At 30.9% G+C, this 22,870-nt stretch overlaps 1 protein-coding gene across 1 annotated transcript in view; it reads right to left on the bottom strand.

The window, feature by feature from the left end:
• Nucleotides 1-22,870, bottom strand: part of Dmd (dystrophin) — a 1,737,386-nt gene that overhangs the window by 1,245,203 nt on the left and 469,313 nt on the right. The window contains exons 33-36 of the mRNA XM_048796385.1: nucleotides 10,381-10,503; nucleotides 7,954-8,091; nucleotides 5,112-5,264; nucleotides 4,072-4,254 (exon numbers count right to left, since the gene is read on the bottom strand). Coding sequence (XP_048652342.1) covers nucleotides 4,072-4,254; nucleotides 5,112-5,264; nucleotides 7,954-8,091; nucleotides 10,381-10,503 — 597 coding nt within the window. The remainder of the gene's footprint in view (nucleotides 1-4,071; nucleotides 4,255-5,111; nucleotides 5,265-7,953; nucleotides 8,092-10,380; nucleotides 10,504-22,870) is intronic.

Consider the following 22,870-nt stretch of genomic DNA (forward strand, 5'->3'; position numbering starts at 1 on the left):
TATTAAGTGTCAGTCATTTATATAAAATATTTTCTCTTCTCCATGCTCTCCATATTTGCAATCTGGAATTCTTTTTATGCATATGCTTAAGCTTTTTATTCTATTATCCACATCCTGTATGACTTTTAGCAAAGCAATTTTCTCAGCATCTTTTCATTAATATATTATTTTCTACCTATGGATTCACTTTTTCAAAAGTTGTTCATTTCAATATTTTTTTTTTATTTATAGACTTTGTTTTTTATATCTTCCTGTTAACTTTTCAAAATGGCCTGTTCTTGAAAATGTTTATTTTGCTTTTTACTTCTGGACATTAGAAATGTTTATTTCAATATTATTTTCTGATTGTCCTCTCATCTTTAACTTCCTTATGTGCATATTTGATTTTTTTATTTTCTGCTAACACCAATTGTAAAAATAATATTTCTCCACATTCATTGTAAATTTTAGTCCATGAGCTTATTTTGTAAGAAAGTTCCACGTGAGCATTTAGTTACGGTGGTATCCTTATTGTGGAATTTTGTGCTTGCATTTCCTTGGGCCATCTGAGATTAATTGCCAAATGCAGTTTACCAAAGATGTATTATAATTTTTCAGAGCCCTTATTATTTTATTTTCTTATCTTGCTCTTCACCTTCCTGTAGAAAATAAGAATTCAGATATTACTCCAACAACAAGTTTATATAGAATCATGTCCTTCATTGATAGAGTCACCAGCTTTGCATGAAATTTCCAACAAATATTCTGTGACTCTGGAAAAAACTATCTGTCCATGGATTATGGAATTTTATGTGCAATAGCACTGAAAAAAATGTATCAGATATCTGTTAACTTTTTCAACAAATGGAGCATGATGAGTCTAATTCTCTTAATGAGATAAAATATATTAGTTTTTTAAAAAAATTTTTAGTTGTAGATGGATACACTATCTTTCTTTTATTTATTTATTTTTATGTGGTACTGGGGATCAAACCCAGTGCCTCACATGTGCTAGGCAAGCACTCTCCCACTGAATTACAATCCCAGCCCCACATATTGTGTTTTTCAAATAATGTCTTTTTCAGTGTTGTACAGAAATAAAAAGAAAACATTGACTCATTGAGCTCACAGTGCAGCAGATGTTTTACAAATATTACCTTGTTACATCATCACTGATATCCTTATTACCATTGTAGATGAGGAAAATGAGGCTAAAAAAGGTGAACCCATGATCATACAGTTAGTAGAACAAGTCACTGGGATTTAAATTAAGGATTATCCAATGCAAAGATTGTTCTTTCTACTAGACACTGCTGTTGTAATGAATCCTACAGAAATTTCCTTATGTTCAGTTTCCAGTCAGTGCTTGATAATGAGCAATCTAGTCTCTAAATCAATAGGAAATAAAACCTGAATGTTTATTTTCTAAGTAGGATGAGATTTTTCCCCTGGTGAATATATGGGGAACTCTTTAAACTGCCTTCTTCCTCGTCTGTTGTCCCTTCTTAATGGGCTCCTAGTTTGTCCTGAGAACCACTGTTTATTGATATAGTCTATCATGCATTGGTTTGCACTCCTGTCTGGCTGAGGGCTGCTTCGTGGCTCCCTCAGACAAAGTCCCAGGGCTTTTCTGAGATTTACTACAGTCATATTTAATTCTGACACAGACACTTGCGTGCATTAAATTTACACTGCTTAGCCAATTTCTGAGTCTTCATCTATGAAATAAAGAAAATTAACTTCTCATTTTAAACTAAGTTCTCAAATTCTAGGCACTTTAGAGTGCTGTCTATTCTCTTGAATTGCTACTGTCAATACATGGAAGACTAACTACAAATCTCAAGTTTATATCTAGAGAGATCAGAAAGGGACCAGTTAGGAGAAATAAAGATGAGAGAAACAGAAAGAGAATGAAGGGGAGGAAAGGAATTTTGAAACTATGACCATCTATACTGCATGAAGGCCATGGTAGAATTATTTCAGACACAACTTCTCATTTAAACAGTTGTCCTGTAGCTATGTCAAGTGATTCCATTGTGAAAGCATTGGGAAGCAAGATTCTAATTAATGTGTATGGTGAAATCAACTTTTCAAATACATTTGTGGTCAGTGGAATACAAAGATACATTTTGGATATATCTTTTTCTATTTGTTTATTTATGCATCACTCTACATATCTACCTATATTCTATCATCCTTCAGTTATAACTAAATCCAATTAAAATATAATTGTGATATTGATTATAATTCATACATTTTGGGATTACATCTATCATCATGGACAATCAAGAATTAACATTAAAGAAGCCCCCATCACACAGACCTAAATTTTCGAATTTTCATAAACAGAACTCAAGTTTTTAATAAAATAAATCTCATTATTTTACTATAGTTCACTTTAAATTTTTAAAGCATTTCTCATGTCTTTCTTTTATTTCACCAATCATTATGTTGTACAAATATTTGTTAAGAGCTTACTATGTCTAGGGATATACATCATTTTAAGTGGGTGATTTATGAAGATTTTTAATTCTGTATTTATTTAAACATAAAGCTTGAGTAATTTAACTTGACTAGGTTGTTAACAAATTGGATGCTTCATACTGGGTGTATTCAGACAGGGAAAATTAAAATGCAGAAAAGAGTTGGTCATATAATTCAAAGCAAAGGACTTGTGCGTAAATGACCTATTAAATCAAGACAAAGCTATTTTATTAGTTTTTTTCTATATGGTTGCTTTAATCTCTCCCTTCATTTTGCATCTGCAGATACAGTTTTCTGTTAGTGTAAGCTTGAGTGATTAATGACATATTATGTTCATAACATCTAGTATGAAGAATAATAGGCTGAAATGTTCAATCAGTTAGAATTAGACTTAAAATGTAATACAGTTTCAATCTTTTTTAGATTATTCTTTCCAACTACTCAGAATATTCAACTGCTATTAAACTTTGGGTCACTGGATTTCATAGAAAACAGTATATAAGTGAACTTTCTTAAAGTATAAAAATAAATAATAATAATATGTAGCATATTTTCTGTATATGTTTATAGTTATTTTAATTGTCTTAGACACATTTAAAGTATATGCCCTATTAAATGGAATCAACAATATCATAAAAATTTCCCAAGAAATCTCATTTATGGGCTGAACCACATGCATTTGTCATTTACATAGGTCAAAATGGTTGAATGTCTGTTTGCTTCATATTATTCAATCCAACATAATTATAAAGCCTTATTGTTCAGACTTTTATAATCTGGTCTTTTGATGTATTTTGTTAGATATTTACAGATTGTCATCATTCCTCTTCACCTTACAAGAACCCAGAATAGGAAAAGAAAATGCGTTTGTCAGAAAATTTTTGTAGTTTGTACCTTATTACAAATAAAAATCTAAGACCAAGATTACAATTTTAAATTGCCTTTTGAAAGAGAGAAACACAAACTTTCCATTCAGTTGTTAAAAAGAAGTCATTCCTTTTCATTTTGGCTTGTACCATTTCTGTAATGACATTATATGGTATTGTTCATCTGACATCAGTTTCCAACCATCTTGCTAGGCACCAAGTTTTTCCAATAATCACTGTGACCTACTAAGAAGTTAACCAGGTTTAAAGTCTAAACTATTATTCTTTGAATCAATAAGATATGGCCTTAGGCAGGTTGATATGTTTCACAAAATATTTGTTATTTACCATATATACAGTAAAAAAAGTAAAATTAGCATGGGATGATCTCAGGAAAGCAATACATATTTCTGGATTAGACACTGAAGTAAAGTAAATGTATGATAAATTGACAAATTCACATTGCCAATGTTATGAAAAATGATGCAGCAAAAAAAATTAAGATGTATCTTTCATTTCTGGTAAGGGGGCTTTTCCTATTAGCTGTTAATTTATCATGTTTTAAACTTCAAAATGAAGCACTAGTGTTACAGAAGCCCAAAGTGAGAGAAACTGCTCACTTTCAAAATGCACATAAGTAGTTTGAAATTGCACCTGGATTTTTTTGTGTTGTTGTTAGTAGGCCTCTGTTAATAGAGTAGTAGTTGCAAACACATATGTGGGTTTGCCAGTAACAACTCACAATTTGTGCAAAGTTGAGTCTTCGAAACTGAGCAAATTTGCTCTCAATTTCCCTCCAGCGCTTGCTGAGCTGGATCTGAGTTGGCTCCACTGCCATTGCGGCCCCATCCTCAGACAAGCCCTCAGCTTGCCTACGCACTGCATTCAGCTCCTCTTTCTTCTTCTGCAATTCACGATCAATTTCCTATTGAGCAAAACCAATACAGGGCCCAGGGCAGTTAGCTAACCACATCAACCAACCTACAAGTAGCAAACACTTCTCTCAGAAATTTCATAGGCTGTTGTTCCTTTATTGTCATCTTTCAAAATTTACAAATATGGAAGGTGTCACTGTCATCCTCACTCAAGAATCCAAATATCATTTCAATTATCATTTGAATGCTCAGTTTTAGACATTCTAATTAGAAAATATGAAATTGATCTAAAATTTTCTTTCTTCTGATTCCTCTGGTGCTTTGAGGGTTGACTCACATTGGAGTGATTACTCATTATTTTAGGGACCATCCATATAGAATGTAATTTAGAGGGTAAGTGAATAAGTTATTTTCTTTTAAAGTTTTGAGGAACTCAACAGAGAATGAAGCAAAAAAATGTAAAATAATAATGGAAAACACATCTTCAGACAATATGCAAATAAATCTATAGAGTTTTGACAGTGATGTGTGAAGATGCTCTGATGAAATGAATGTGCTAACATGAGAAAGAAGTCGTCCATATACCGATAAGTCATTAGTTCATCTGGAACAAAGATACACAAAGTCAATTACAATTTTACCAGAAAACACATGACATTTCTTAATTCATTTTACATTGTCTAAAAGCAAAACATTTTATTCATTCAACATTATGTCAACTGAATAACATTTAATACAATACATTTACTAAAACAAAACACAATACAAAGAAATGCACCAAATCAAAGAGAACATTAATAGAGGCAACAGGAACATTAATATTTTAAATATGATCCTTACAGGTTAAGTTAAAGTAATTAAACTGTAGCAATAAAAATCTAGTATTGACATTCTAAAACAACATTACCTTTATTTTCCTTTCATCTCTGGGTTCGGGTAGACTGGCTAATTTTTTTTCAATGTCATCCAAGCATTTCAGGAGATCATCAGCCTGCCTCTTGTACTGATACCACTGATGAGAAATTTCTAGAGCCTTTTTTCTTCTTTGAGACCTCAAATCCTGTTCATGATGCAGATATTATTAAAATATCAATATATAAGTACAGTACAATTCTGGCTGTAGTTATTCATAAAAATAATTTGAGTCCCTCATCTTTTTGTACACTTGTTAAATCACATTTAAATGCTAAAAATACAAATGATTTAATTATGTATTTACATGGCAAGACCTAGATACAGAAGCTAAGAACCTGAACAACACATTTAAAGTATTTTATCTTAGCATGTTTAAACTTGTTTAGAAATCACACCATAGTTTTAGTGAGCTAAATAAATTGTTGGGTAGTCTATGTGGAACAGTGTAACATATTAACACAATTCACTTAACTAGATAGTTGCAAAAACAGTGAGTCTATATTTGACTTTTAAAATACATAAGATTCTAAAATTTACATGTTAAGTCCTGGGCTTATAAACAAAATGTTAAGTTTATATAGCCATGCAGCATACATTCCTGGTTTTAGAAATACCTGAAAATAAAAGTTTGATAGGCCAGTAACACTGTGTGATTGAAAATATAAAGTCACTTTAGTTATAAGAATTTTTCAAGCTACATGTGTAGAAGAATGACTCTTGTTCATATAATTATAAATATACATAAAGATAGCAATTTAAATATTTTAAATTTCAGTGTTTTAAAAATACAAATTATTTTTCTTTCAAGGCTTACATAGCCAACTTTGTATTATCATACCAAATCATGTTCAAAATATGAAAAGATTAACTATTTTAAAAAGAGACGACAAAGGGGGTTTTAAATCAACCTGATGAGACAAACAAGGGTACTGGTTTAATGAATCAACAAAGGGGTGAAATCAATCATTTTGCTCCTACAATCACACTCAGAGTCTTTTATGATCAATGGAATTAGTTGGAATGCCATTTTATAACTCATGGGAACATAAAAGCTCTGAATAAGCTTTCATTTCTTCAAAGAGGTAGCAATTAGGATATTATGTACTGATTTAACTCCAACTAAAGAAAATACCAAATATCAAAGGGTGGCTGAAAAATTCATTGGCTTGGAAAGTTTTGACCTTCATTGAAATATTTCATAAGGACTAGCATTGGAACTTCTTGGCAGATTAACATAGTTACCGCATTTGGTGGTGTAAATTAATTTGGCCAGTACAATTGATGATTTCCAATAATCGCCTATAGGATAAATTTGTGTGAATGATCAAGATCTCCTGCTTTATTTTGTTTAAAAGTGGGTATATGAAATTTAGTGCAGTTTACATTTTATGTTGTATTTCTAACCATCCTGTGGAGGTAATAAATGCCTGCACAGAGTCAAAAGGGATGCTGCTTTTTTCAAAGGTACCAAGATACAGCCACGTGAATTAAAATTGAGCTGTGCCTTATTTGTGATACAACTCACATCTCTGCCAAGAGAAAAGGGTTTGGTAGTAATAAATCTGAAACTCCTTCGATTTTGTAAGCACAAAATGATGTGTAATATGCAAAAATAGAGATATTATATAGATTTCTTAGTAGGTATGCCAGATAACCATTAAACACTGCTGTTTGGTAGGATACATGTCATCATGTGACCAGTATAGATGCTTTTGAAGTCTTGGTCACAGTCACAAAGGTGTGATTTACAGAGTTTTCTGAATCCATTTGATTTGCTTTTGCATTTCCCTCCAGGAAGAGTCCTTTTCTATTTACTATATTTATCAGCAGTTACCTTCTGAGCACCTGCTGGCCAATTAGACTTTCCTCATGGATTCCTTACAGGCACAATATTGTGTAATTACATTCTCAGCAGTGTTTATTTGGTTGACTATAGGGAAACAGGTTTTATCCTCTCATTTGCATACAGAAAGCAGATTCCAGCCACCTACTAGGTGGATCTACCTATACAGCTACATAACTCTAAAAGAGTGATTTACAATGAAGAGCTTGGCAATTAACAGTATTAGAAAATCAGCCATGCATGCAAACAGTGAATATTGCAAAGCATATACAAAAAAGGTTGTTTCACAAAACTTTTCATACATTCAGTCTCAAGAACTTCCTAAAGAATCATTATTATAGGGAAAAACCCCCAACAATGTATTCTGTTTTTCTGCACAATCCAGATGAGTCACATGGATACGTGAAAGTAGCAGTTCTTCTTCAAGGGCATTACAAATATTTTTGAGGATTCCTATATAAATGAAATTAGACTCTTATAGATGCTTAGTTAGTTGCAAAGAGTGACTCTCTTAAAGGCACAATAAACTTTATTTTTTATAAAAATGAGGAACATCCAGGCCTTAATAAATAAGTATTAGGACACCAAAACCCTGGACTTACTATAACATTAAGAAAAAAATTAGAGTAAAGGAGGCAGGGAAAAATCAAAATATATGTTGGTTATTCTGGCAGTTAAGGAAGCTTTCTCAATACAAATACAAATGTTGTTTATAAACTATATTAGAAAATTAAATGTATAAATACTATGAATGATACATTTTGATACCTTTCAATATTATTCAGAAAAATCTGAAACAAATTTTAAGTGACATCTTTTAAAATTAGAAAACACACAAAAATGCTAAATAAAGCACACATATGAACAGAAAAAAATTGAATTTTTGTGAATAAGATTCTTAAGCAGATTTTATTTTTGCACAATAAATAAATTTTACCCTACATATGAAAAAAACCACAGGCAAGGTATATTATAATTTTAGCTCTAATACCTTGAGAGCATTATGTTTTGTCTGTAACAGCTGCTGTTTTATCTTTATTTCCTCTCGCTTTCTCTCATCTGTGATTCTTTGTTGTAAGTTGTCTCCTCTTTGCAACAATTCTTTTACAGTACCCTCATTGTCTTCACTCTGATTAAAAACAACAAGTACAGTCTTCATTTTGGGTTTTTTTTTTTAAGCTGTACATTGTTAACAGAGATAATAAAACATGTTATCTAAGCACACACAAAAACTCCAATTTTAAAACTTTTAGGGAACTTTCTTAAAAATACAATGGTTATAGCTTTTCTTTTATTATTTTTATACTTTAGAGTTTAAAAGAAGTAAGTTTCTCCCATCTAGTTCTACAGAACAATTTTAGGGGCATATGTACGAAGACGAAGGAGTAAAGGTACTTTCTCATCAGGTAAATGAACTGCTTTGAATGTTTTGGCTTTTTTAGTACAGTTCTAGAAATTAAAGTCTGTACAAATAAACTAACCTTGTTATTTGTAATGTTAATTCATCCATATAATTAAATGGATGTGTGTATGTGTATGAAAAATGGTAAAAAAATTAAATACTAATATGCTACTAAATGAAAATACTTAAATTTATATGTATAGAAATTTTTTTATCTAATAATCTGTTTTATATTTGAAATCTCGGCATTCAAATTTAGGACATGGGGAATTTGTAAAAAATGATGTAGTGAATTGCTGTCAAATATTGCAAATTGTTTATAAAATGTCATATGTTAACTTTAAATAAATAAGTGTTAAAATATGGATTGAGAAAATAGCTTCAAAAAATTTTAATGTGTAATTTGTTTTTATACTCTAAGAACAATATTTTAATTTTATATACTTAAAAGTGAAATAATTTGAATACATGCTGGTCTAATATAGGTACATATGTGACCATTTGGCTTTTCATCCCTAATTTTGTATTTTTCAATTTAAAATATGAAATTATCTATTAAGGAGGCTTACCATGCAATGCTACTGAAGGTATGCAATGCTAAGGTTAAAAAAAATGACCATATCATATGTTTGGGTACTTTTATATTCTTTTTATGGTATTAGATGTAACACATTTAAATCTTTAATACTTATTTGAACTTCAATATGCAACTCAGGCCCTACTGATTTTGCTTAGAAGAAATGGGATTTTTTTTTTCTGAGATTTGTTGATTAATAGTCTATTGAAATGTATACAATAATATGGACATATACATAGTCTATAAAAGACCTTACTTATTTTATTATGCCTTTCAAAAATCTGCAACATTTTCTAAGGACAAAAAAAATTAAACAAAATAGATTTCACTTATTTCCCCTTAACCAGGTGAGGGCTTTAGGACAGTGTTTGTGATCAAGCCAAGAAGTAAGCAGTACTTTTCATCTTGGTGCCCTCTGCTTTCTTCTTTAACATGAAGTAGAGATAGTTGGAACTCAGTATCTTGGAAAGCTCTTCTTGTCTTTCTTTCCATGAGCTGAGTTGGCAAGACCACCAAAGCCCATTCATGGCAAGTATGAACTTGGGCAGCTCCAGGAAATCAGAAGTGATACCAGTGGGAACTAAGAGTGGTAGGTGAAAATATTTCTCCTATTGTTTCACATGGCTATTTTCTAAAATTGATACATTGCCTTCTGATGTTGCTTGCAAGCATTGTTTGAGAAGACCCTAGCATTAATACATCTCTGAAAATCTCCAGAAAGATGCATGTAAAGGTTAAGAATGCCACAGAGGTGATGGCAGTGAACAAGGAGAAAAAAATTGTGAAAAGGAGGGTGAAGGGAAGAATAAAAGTCAGTGAATAGGGATGTGATGCAGAAGTAATTAAGCCAGAGCGAAACATCAAAGGCATCTTGAAATTGTGATTGAAGGAGAATGTTCTTAGTTAATAAGTAGCCCACATGGTCATATTTCTTTACTCCTATGAAATAAGCAGCATGGCATATTTTAATCATATACTATACTATTTACTCATTTTTTTTGTTAAAATAACTTTGTAGGAAACTTTGGTAAACAAAATATATATTGTGTAAATTTGGCCCTTCTATGACCAAACACATGACTGACACAAAACTAGAGTTATCTATGATAGCTGAAATTCTTATTAAATGTCTAGTTTATTTTTTGATTGACTCTATTTCTATTACATATTTCCCTCCAAGTTCAAAAACAGAACAGGTCAAAATAAATTTAAGTATATTTTAGAGTGTGTAATTGCTCCTATATGACCAGACCATAGTTATTTGGCATTTGATATAAAAGGTCAACAAGAATACTTTGCATTTCTAAAAATCAGTAGAATCACATAATATGCGAGGTGTATTCTGAGAATTCAGTTGGAGATCTGAAGTATATAATTTCTTTCTATTTTTTTTTCATTTTTACTCCTAGTTCATTCACACTTTATCACAACCAATTTACCATATCTTTATTGAAGTCTTCCTCTTTCAGATTCACCCCCTGCTGAATTTCAGCCTCCAGTGGTTCAAGCAATTTTTGTATATCTGAGTTAAACTGCTCCAATTCCTTCAAAGGAATGGAGGCCTAAAAAAAAAGATAGTGCTAATTTAAATCAAAATTACTTTTTATTAGAAACACATACCAAAAGAAATACATTTATTCAACCTCCTGTGGCTAAACTAATGACATGCATTATGTTTCCATATCATATTTTATGAAGGATTTGAAATACAACTGAGAAAGTACCTGCAGATGCAAATAAGGACAAACATTTAACATCACCAGAGCTGAACATACATGCAAGATAATGCAATTCATCATTCTGTGGTATCAAAAAAGGCAATTTACATAAATTTTGCTGCACTAATTTTTAATATTCTAACCTCACATTCAATCTTAACTTAAATATTCTGATATAAATATCATTTGAGCAAATATGTCTTATCAAAAATTACTTCATTCATCAAATAACAGTAACCTCAGGTAGAAATGTATAATTGTCATCCTATCCTTAGAAAAACTACATGGCAATCTGCTCAGCTATCTTAAATGTCATTTTTTGCATGGCAAAATTGACAAGCATGGTCTTCTAAGACAAACAATGCCATTAGTTTGTCTTCAGGAACGTTTTCTTAGATGGCACATATATATTCACATGAATGAACTTAGAATATTTAACATAAAAAATCTGAGTATATCTTTTTCAACCTTTTCAGACATAACAGTTTAATTTGGAAACTCATATTGACCAGTTTCAAAAAACTTGAATATCCTTTGATTTGCTTTATGAAACACATGAAAATGAGTGATTAATGAAAAGACATTGAAATTCAAATATTCAAAAGATGGGGCAACATTTAATCATTAAAGTTCTGTTAATAAAATATACTTTTACTCTCTTGATATTTATTCTGTATTTAATTTCTTCCTATTATAACACTGGAAAATAACTTTATGCTGGATATAGTTTTAAAACCCAGAGATGAAATATAGAAATCTGATTTTCTTCAGAGCTATTTTACATAATAGAACTAATTCAGAAATAACTCTTAGTGTCTTATGCCCAGGATGATTGCATTCACCAACTTTGATCCCCACATGTTCTTTCCCAGTCACATTTTCAGCCATAGGTCTTTCCTATCTTTATTAGATGCAAACAGCCAAAGGACAATAAGGTAAGTGTTCAAGGACAAATCAAATATGTAATGGTAGTCTGTCACTAATGAGTAAGTGAATAATCAAATGGTATTCATGGGGTAACATGATTCTCACATGCAGCATGAATAAACATGTATAATCTAGGCATTTCTATACCCCAGAAAGGATCTATGGAATCTTTTAAAATGTGACTTAGTAAAAACTCATTTTTAACTCCCAATAATCATTGTCATTGGAAATAATAGTTACTTGAAGTACTACAGGATCCCATGAAAACAGAAGAGAAGGGAAGAGATGAAGGGGGTAAGAGGAAGTGAGGAGGAACTAGAGAAGGGAGGGAACTAGAGAAAGAGAAGGGAGTTTCATTTAGTCAGTAAATAAAGCTGACTAAACTGCTACATGCATGCATGAATATGTCATAATGAATTGTGATTTTATGTATAACTATAAAGCACATAAAAACCCAAATAAATAGAAGGAAAACCAGTAAATAAAGGGGAGAAGAGAGAGGTATGAGGGTAGGGAAAGGAGAAATACTGGGACTTAAATCAAGCCAATTGTATTATATTCATGTAGGAATATCTCAAAGTGAACTCCACTATTGCATGTAACTATAATGAACTAATAAAAACATTAATATCAATAATGATAGTAAAAGGGAGATCAGTGGATTAGAGCAACTGGTTCAGGGGGAGGGAGGAGAAGAAAGAAAGAGTAAATTCTGGGGAATGATATTGGTCAAATTATCTTATGTGTATGTATGAATACAGCATAATGAATCCCATTATTGTATATAATTTTTACACGGCAATAAATTTTTTTAAAATATGCTTAAAGAATATTTCAAGATATTACTAGCATAGTCCTTAGTTCAATCCTCAAATACTGTTGAAAGGATTATAAAGGTAAAATTATTACCACCCTTGTTTTGAATACCATCCTTTAGAATTTTAACTACATAATACCAATTTGATAGTGTTATGTTATTAAACTGTTCTTCACGTTTGCTGATTTTAATAATAGAAACTACATTTTTTTCTACTTGATTTTGTGAGCATACAATGATAAATGTTTAAAATAATTTTTATTGAATACTTGGATATCAAAATAACATGGATATATTTGCAGTCAGATTTACCTTTTTGGTCTGCCTGCATCCTCTCTAGCTTATCTTCTCTCCATATACTGATAGTATTTTCAAAGGTCCTAAATTTGGACCTCTGTACCGCTTTTCCAATGCTTCTCCCACAATAAAATATATTTTCTTCCATGATTTTAACTATAAGATTTGTGCTTCTCAAACTGTTATAAAGACAAGCTGTGATCTCACTTCTGAATTCCAGTCTAGACTAGAAATTAGCTAATTTCTCACCTGAATTTCAAACTAACTAGAACTAAGCTATTTAACTTCCCCCAAACTTCTTACAACACTAACTTTCCTAGTTCTGTAAATAGACCATTTTTCTTAGTCATCCTTGTTTAAAACATAAGTCATGTCATTCATTCTTGAATATCTTTTTCTAATAAGTATCAGGTAAGTGTTAATTAATTTTCTATGATCCACTTGCTTTGTATTCCCAGGCCCATCATCTTTCTGAGCCCTCACATAGGACAGGCTACTACTTCCAGACTAGAATAAAATCTCCTTCCTGCCAAACCAGTTCCAGCCTGTGCACAGTGATCAGGTCAGTATGTCCTCAAAATCTTTTTCATTATGCTACTGTGTTGTTCCAGAACCTTTTGTATCTGGTGGGTACAGGAAGAATAAAGTTCAAACTCCAGGATGATAGTGAAGGCTTCCCTCAATTTTGTCCCTTGGACCTTATATAATTGTTACCATTATAGTCTTTTGTTGCACACCATTTGATGATCTGTTATCCCTCGTCAAGTACCTTAAAATTCCTTTGATCTTACAGTGAAGAACACAATGTCTTGTGTAAGAATGTACAGATTGGAAATGTGTTCCACTTTTTATGAGGTAAGGGGCCTTGGACAAGTTATTTTCTTTGAACCTCAGCTTTTTCATTTGTAACACAGGGATAAGAATATATATATCTTATATAAATATATGTTGAATAAAATCTTAGCTCTTGTTGTTTCCTCTCGAAATAATACCCACACATTGCCTTAGTTCAAGATCTTCCTCTTTTGAAAACATGATTTTTGCATAATAAACAAATACTTGTTGATGTAGTGAGTTTTTATTTTACTGAGGGATTTGACAAAATCGTGAAGTTCTAATGATGAAAATGAAAATATTTAAACACCAGTTTATGTTGTATCATTCTAGACAACAAAACTATTGATTTATTAATCTGTAATAATATACAAAATGATCTTGAGGAAGATGCCAAGGGCTTTGCACTTGTTTTTCCCTGGGTAGCAGTTCTTTAAGATTTGAAGAAACAAAACTTATGCAAAAATTACAAAGTTAGTGAGATGAGTTAAATGAATATCCATGGAAATGAGACATTTTTGTTATTCTACCAAAACTTATTCTTGCAACATATAGGCACTCAAAAAATATTTTCTGAAGAAATAAACAAAGAATGACTAATGACGGGGTAGCAGAGTAAACATTTTGAAGAGTCCTTTAAATAATACAATTTATATGTAGAATTTTCAAAAGACCTGTCTAGGTAGGAAATATATTAACAAATGGCCAAATGCTAGGAATACCATGATGCCATCTAGTGCCAAAACAGAAGATGTAAGAAGACTTTAGGTACTGTTAAAAATAAGTAATTATTCAGGCAAGATAATGGAAGGTTAGACTTCATTAGAAGGATGTATGGGGTCTAGATTCCTTGACCAAAGACAGAGAAAAGGTCATTATGCAGATTAGGGTTTGAATTACTTTGTGTAGTTCAAAATGAATAACTAGAATAAATGGGTAGAAATTATTTGGAGCCTGAGTTTTAGGCAAATATGATAATAATTTATTAAGGTTGGAATATTTTTAAGCAGTAATTTTAAGGTAGTGAGTTTCTCATTGCTAAAAATATACAGTCTTGATGATAATAGATTACATTATAATATTGAAATATGACCCTTTTATCATAGAAAATTTTCTTAAATTTTTTTCACTTTAAAGTACATTCTTTCCTCTAAAACCAGAGTTGTTTAGCTTAAAACAAATATAATAAGAGTCATGTGTAATTTTAAATTATCTATTTGTCATAATAAAAACACAAGGAAAATTAATAATATATTTTCTTTCACAATGTATCCAACAAGTGATTGGACAAACCTATAATATAAAATTATTAATGTGACATTTTACATTCATCTTTTCATATCAAGTCTTCAAAATCCATGTATATTTTATATTTATTGTACATCTTAATTTGTAATAGCCATATTTCAAATGATTAATAATCACATGTAGTTTGTGACGACATTATTGTGTGTGTGTGTATATATATATATATATATATATATATATATATATATATATATACACACTCTATAAATCACAACATGGATAAGAGCGAATACCTTATTATTTGTTCGAAAAATGTTGTTGGACTAATATCTTACCAAAAAGTAAAAATATGAACAATTTATTAATCAATGTTTTTGTATTTAGTTTAACCATATAAAGTTATTCTTGTTCATTTGCACTATGTTTTCTGAGAGGGATTTGTATATAGAAAAACGTACAGGAGTGTGTTTGATCTTCTGTCAGGAGTCTCATTTATGTGTAATCCTAAATTGTGTTGTACTACCTTTCACATGTAAATATGATGTTATTTTATTGTTAAGGATGTATGCTTTGTTTCTCTAAGAGGATTTCAGTCTTTGAGGTTGGCAATATATCTTACACTACTCTGTATTTTCCAAAATACATATGGTCCCCTTTTTGAATAGAAAAGGTCTTTACTCAGTCAGTTACTGGTTTTAGAACTACCTATAAATTGATTGTCAGTGATCAACTTTATAACCAAAATAACCATAAGTAACACTCCAATTATTTTTGGTGTATTCTTGGCAGAAACTGTATTTTTAAATGCACCATTAGGAAGCATCTATAGTTCAAAAATCTCACTCTTGAGTCACCAAATTTAAATATATGTAGTATATGATACCTGCCTTTTCAATTCAGAATTATGATGCAGTATAAAGCAGTTAAAAGTGATGATTGATAAATCATCTTAATTACTAGATAAATTACTTCTATTGATATTAAATCAAACATGACCACAGAAGAAATAGAATCACAATTATAACACATAGTTGGACAGAGCACGAAAGATACGCTTTAGAATATATAGAAAATAATCAAACAGAAGTTATAATATTGTTGGAAAATGTACACACCAAACATAGTTTTCACACAATTATATTTTTTACTTACCTTTTTAGTCTAAGAACTTTAGCATGACTGTGCAGTTATACAAAATACATATGAAGTAGAACATAGAGAAGTTTAATAAACAGATAAATGGACACAAAAGAAAGAGACAGAGAAACTGAGAAAGACAACACTTTGTTTTCCTTGATATTTTAATGTTGCTTGAAATTGCTTAACAACTATTCATTGTGCTTTGTTGGAAGATTTAAGGATTAATGAAATTTAAGGCTTTTTTGAAATTTTGGCATTAAAGGTGACTTATAAACAAGTTAACGATGAATAACAGACTGAAGAAAAGCAAAATAAATTACAAACTGATTCATTAGAAATTGAAAGCATTCAAAATTACTCATATACACTTTATCAATATTAAAATGTTAAGTTTTCCTTTGGTTAAATATTACTTCATCGTGCATAGATACACTAGCAAAATAATGACTGTGTTCACACAGACAGCAAAATAAACATTTGTTCTGCACTATGAAATCTTAGTAATCATGATTAATGACCACTATATTGGAATTACACTAAAATCTAAATTGAAAATAAATAATCCAAGTGCTACAGATTGGTTTAAAATTGTTTCAAATCAATCAATCTCCTCTTTCCATTCTGCAGCTTTGAAAATTTATTTATCATTACAATATTAGTATAAGAAAATAGGAAAAGAATAATCCATAGCAACCAAATGAATAAAGTTTCAAGGCCAAGTAACATCCTGTAATACAGATAAGACAGACTACTGACATGATATGAATCTTCATTTCAAATAATTCTATCTGTAGAGGAAATAAAAATCACAAACATATATAATAGTATTGTAAAGATACTACATCTATGTTAGAACAAAGATAACCCAATAATGTATAGATTTATTCACTCTCTTATTTTAAACTTAGAGTAAACAATAAGGAAATATAAAAAAATAACTTTTTATAAATGAAACAAAAACTCAAAATAGTGAAATTCACTGGTCGCCTTCTTTTGCTATTAGGTAAGGTACTGGTTTAATGTTTTGATGATGAAAATTTGAAAATGTGGCTAAGTTGTGAGGGTAACTTGGGGACATTAACCCATGCATACCTATTGATTTTGAATTGATGTGACTAATTTCATGGCTACACATCTCAAGATGTTATAAATCAACCAAAACTATATTGGTTGGTTAATATACATTGGCAGGTCAAAAATAAGCCCACTGTCTACAATTATTAAGAGTAACTGGGGGGCAGGGCTGGGGGTTGTACCTCAGTGGTAAAGTGCTTGCCTAGCACATGTGAGGCACTGGGTTTATCCTCAGCACCATATTGAAAATAAAATAAATGAATAAAATAAAGTTTTAAAAAAGAGTAAGTGGGGACACATCTCTATTTCATGATTATGTCAGTTTGGTAGTTGCAAATGAAATTAAAGAGGAAAGGTTTCATCCTAAAATATATGAGGGAGACAGATAAACTAAAAGCAAAAATATAACACTTTGGACAATTTCATACTTCTGACTTCCTGTGGATTTATTTAGTTTTCTTTCATTTTTCTTGCTTTCTCCCTCTCTTCCTCTATTCCTTACTCCCTTCTACTTTTTGTTCAATTATTTGTTTTTAAAATAAAGAACTATACTGAAATCCTTGTGTTTGAAATAAAATTGAATGTGTTCATAATACCACATCATAGACCAACAATAAATACTTGCTGATGTAAATAGATGTACTAAACTCTGCTGAGAATCAGCTAATTGGAGTAGGCACTCTGTGAGAACTTGGGCAACACAATGCTTCTCTCACATTTCTGTATAAATATCTAAATATCTGAAAGTCTCTGGTCCAAAGAACATATAGCTTGAATTTGTTGACACTGATCAGGAAAATAATTTTCCTTTTTAAAGGACCACAATCTGGAATCACCAAATAGCTTCAACCATTTCAAATGTCATGCTAATAAGACCCAGTTAGTTTTATCAAATTACTGCTAACCAAACTCAATTACATATCTACTTTAAAAACATTTTAGATGATTGTAAAATAGATTTATTACCAAAGTTACAATGGAATTAACCTTGTTATAGGGAAAGCCAATTGCAAATGTGAAATAATAATGTTAGTATAGAAATTCTGTTGATAGGTTCATTTCTTTCTTATTTAAGTTAAACAAAATTAGCAGGTATATTATATTATTTGGGTATTAATCTGTCATTGTTACCTGAGGCTATTTGTTGTAATATTATTGATTTTAATATTAAATGTTATACCATAGTTTTTAATCTATGTTTTTTAAAATTACTTTGTAGAAAATTTTACTAAAAAGGTATATTTATATAACAAGAATAACTGTACCAATCAATGGGCTGTCTTCTGACAGAAAAGGTATCACATTAGAACATGATTAGAAACAGATTGCAAAAGGGAAAAGGTTTATATGTACTAATAAAACTGATCACAGAAATTTAGATTTTAATTAAATTTTTCAAATCTAATAAGTATCAATTTGACATTTTAGATTATGTTTATGAGTTACATAATCTATTTTACATTGATGTTTAGGAGATCCAAAATATCTGCCTAAACTATTATTCAATTTTTTCACATATAAAACCACATTTTAAGATAGATTAGATCCAACCATGTGTTTCTTTTTTCTTGATATATTCTACATCATATGGAAAACTCACTGGCTCTCTCGTAGTCCCTATAAATATCCACAAGTCTCTGATTCATAAACATTATCTTTACATCTGCTTACATTGGAGGTCACAAAATCTGATACTTCCTAATAATTAACACAATAAAATATGAATATTTAAATACATGATCCCAGATTGTCCTAATTTCACTTTTCAGTTGTAATACATATATAAAGAAATTGCTATATGAATTTTTATTGCCATTTTCAAGGCCCATGTGGAAATTGAAGAACATATGGTATATACCCTCTATAGCACATAAGTCTTAGTTAAGCATTAAAGACAAAACACAAGTTCACTTTTATTTTGGTTAGTATGAAATTTAGGACCAATATTTAAATTTTCTGCTACTTAGAAAGATGAACTATTCCTAAATCTTTAGACAATAACACATTCTAAGCAAATTATGTGTATAAATTTTGTAATATCTTGTAAAAAGTAAAATGATTGCCTATATCTATAGTGTATAGCTAGATGAAATCTGGTGAATTAAATTTCTTTAGAAAATAAGTATTACAATATGACAGATATGTATTGATGCACATTTGATTACTGAAATTTTATGTAGACTTTCTCAATCAGACTTGAATCCTAAGCCAATTCTTATTCCATCATCTTCTTGGCCCTCATAGGTAATAATTGAACTCTAAACTAGTTCTCAATGCCTCTAGATCAGTCATTCTCTCAGTGAGGTTTCCAGATCATTTTCATCAATCTCACTTGGAAGCTTAATAGGAATGCAAATGCTCAGGCTACTCCCAAGTTTTACTGTGTCATAATCTCTAGGTGTAGGCCACAGTAATCTATGTTTTAACAATCTTCCAAGTACATGCAAATGATTGAGATTCATCGATTTACACTGACAACTCTTTTCCAGTCCCATAGCTACTCCAATATTGAGATTATTGTTGTGTCTCATCTAAACTATTGTAATGGCCTCCTAACTAGTTTTCCTACTTTCTGTCGCATTCAGGTGATTTTTCCTCAAACCATTCATAAACTAATCTTTCAACAGTACGTGGGAAAAAAACATTAAAAATTCCTTATTGCCCACTGAACCAAGCATAATCTATTAGTCTGTTGTCATGACCTCTTCACTCTGTGTCTAACCATCCTCTTCAGTCATATCCACATTTAAGCTTTAGGCCACATGCCCTTTACCCATAAGTAAAATGAACCTCCATTGAACAAACTATACTCTTGAGATTTTTCATAGGACTTTCTAGAATTCTTTCCTTCTCTGTGTTGCTGGAACATGGAACTCTCCATCTACTCACTCTACTCATTCCCAATCTAGTATCCAGGAATACATCTTGCTCCACCATTAAACAGTAAACCCCTTTAAATCTGTCACATCTTACCTAGCAAGAGTCCTGACAGTGCCAAATATTGTGACCTAAATATAGCATATGGTTGGTCATGGTTGATCCAGATTGCTCCCTTTTCCAAATTCTTGCTTCTTTAGTTCTTTAAGATTCACCTCAACTCTCATGTCCCCCAAACTTCCAACTCACCTTCTTCAACTTGGTTTCTGGGAAGATATAGAAGAATAGAGGTGCCATAGGCAACAAAACAATGCTGTTTATTGCCTCTCCACCTCTTTTCTATGCTTTTGTTTCTTGACAGCTTGTTTTCCTGATAGGATCCCTCGCCACCAGCCCCACACCCATGCTCAGATGTCATAAAACAGAATTGAGACAAAGTGTATCTTTTCATTGATGCCATCCACTTTACTCAGAGCTCTAAAATGGTTCCTGATTCTTCTTTATAATTCTGACCCTCTCCATTAAAACTACCATCTCCTTACTCTGATTTCAAATAGATTAGGAAAGACTAAGGTATTTCAAAGCCACTGAATACACTTAATTAATCTAAATGATACATGAAGCAGTATTTCATGTATTTTAAGGACTGTATTAGGGACAGGCAGAACTTGCTAGTTCTTCTTAAGTTGCTTCACTTGATTATCTTTAAGGATAGTCCTTACAATTTAAGTAGAAAATACATGTTATTTTAGCTCCAGCTCATTCCAGCAAAGGATGGAAGAAGTAATCTATAATTCTTCCATTTCATTTTTCTATTGATATTTGTCTCAATCCTAAATTTGGCCATTCAAGTCTAATAATATCTAATTGTGGTAATGATTATTGATATTGATGAGATTTTACCAGTTCATCTCCGCATAACAATTAACAGATTTCCTAAGTGTGAGTTTGTATATACCTAACATCATTTGATCCTCACTACAATTTTGAGATTAAAATAAGATACCATCTATCTAATTCTATAGATGGAAATGGGCTCTAAAGAGTTAGAAGGGAAATATGCAAGATCATACAAATATAAATATCCTCAGCTACTATTCAAAGCAACTTTGTGGCTTCCAGTTAAGATTTTTTCTTCTCACCATACTGCTCCTCACTGAGGGCTAAAATTGCCACTATAGAGAGAGGCACTAAAACAGAAAAGCTCTTAGTCAGTCTGAAAGCAAGATTCCAGTGCTTACTGCTTTCTGTGTTATAGAATTTCTTGCCATGGACAGTCCTCATAGGAGACACAGAAGTACTCAACTTTGCATTCTTCAACAAGTAGCAATAGTAGCAGCTACCATTGAATTTTCAGGAAAAAATTTCACTCAGTCAACATTTATAGTTGATCTTTAAAAGATTATCATGAAATTTGTTCTTACACTGAGTTTATAATCAACCCATATTCAGTACCAAACTATTTTTATTTATTTTATCACCATAGGTTTTCCCCTGGTTATTCTCCTCTGCAAAATCAAGCCAAAGATTCAACCATAGTAAAGTCATAGTCCTACCTAACCATATCCTTCATAAACCCTATTATAAAGGAGCCAAATTTTGAGATGAAAAGCCATCCTTATGATTTTTGGCACTTTCAGAATTTCCCTACTCAATATATACACACATAAGCCATTAACTATCTTAAATGTGTTATTGCATCAACAGAAGAGTATTGAACTGTCAAATTTAGAACTAGCAGTGACTTCTGAGTAGGCTAGAAATTTGACAGCATATTCTATGGGCATAACGTGTAGTTTCTGAAGTTAGGCACAGAAAAGAGAAAATGAAGTATCCCCAACAAGTAATTGCACTATTGCTATTTTCCATTTCACACATTTCATTTTGAGTAACTTTTCAGAGATCAGGCTAGTTTTTCTTTTAAAAACTATTAATCAAATGTAACTCCCTTATCATACAAACACTCAAACAGATATTTAGAAAATTTTCATGTTTTCTCTGTTGCTGACAAATTCAGATATAGAGTTGTGTCTTTTAAGTCCACTGCTCAATCTTTCTGCTAGGATTACCTCATCAGTATTTGAATATCTCCATGAAGTTCCATTAGTATTAAACATTTTGGGACTATAGTAAGTATTTATTTTTGTGTTTGTAAGCAGGATAATTCTTAAGCAAGTATCTTTACATTCTCATATCTTTACACACTCTCTAGTGGAAGTTCTATATCATCTGTTGATGCAATGAATAAATAACCAAAGTATTAAATTTGTTTTATCTGTGGTTTTTCTTTCCATCCTGATGGTAGAGTATAATTATCTGGTTAGATTGTCAATATGTGATTACTGTTGCACCAAGCTATCTTTACTAATTCAGAGAAAAAGGAATATTTTGCAAGCAATTATGGGATTATTTTGCAAATTAATATACAATTGAAAATACTGATTTGAAATATCTATATCTTACCCTGAAAAAGGAAAATAAAAGAAGCACACTGAGTATCTTATCTAATTCATGATTTTCAGAACTAATACAAATTTGTGCAAAACAGTACAACACTCATGAATTTGTATTATTTACAAACTTGCCTAAGCTATATTTGTCACTTATGGTGGAGGATGAGTTTGCTCCATTTTTCAATAGTGTCTGAAAATCATAATCTTCTAACACAATTATCTCAAAATAAAATCATTTTCTATTAAATATGCTAGAACGTCATAATTTATTGAAATTGTATATATATGATGGGAAGAAAATAAAACTTAGTAATGAAGCATTAGTATTTTTAGATGATTGAAATAAAAGTCTCTTGGTTACTGAGGTATTACCTAAGCCATTGCTGTCTCTAGAAGTAAAAGCAATTGTCTATTTAAATATCAAAGTAAATTCTTAAAGAACTAAGTATACACTGAAAATAAAATTTCAGAATCTGTCAGATTTTCTTGCAAGTGATAATGACTATATATATATATATATATATATATATATATATATATATAT

The sequence above is a fragment of the Marmota marmota genome, unplaced genomic scaffold, assembly GCF_001458135.2.
Source record: "Marmota marmota marmota unplaced genomic scaffold, marMar, whole genome shotgun sequence".
NCBI classification, from domain to species: domain Eukaryota; kingdom Metazoa; phylum Chordata; class Mammalia; order Rodentia; family Sciuridae; genus Marmota; species Marmota marmota.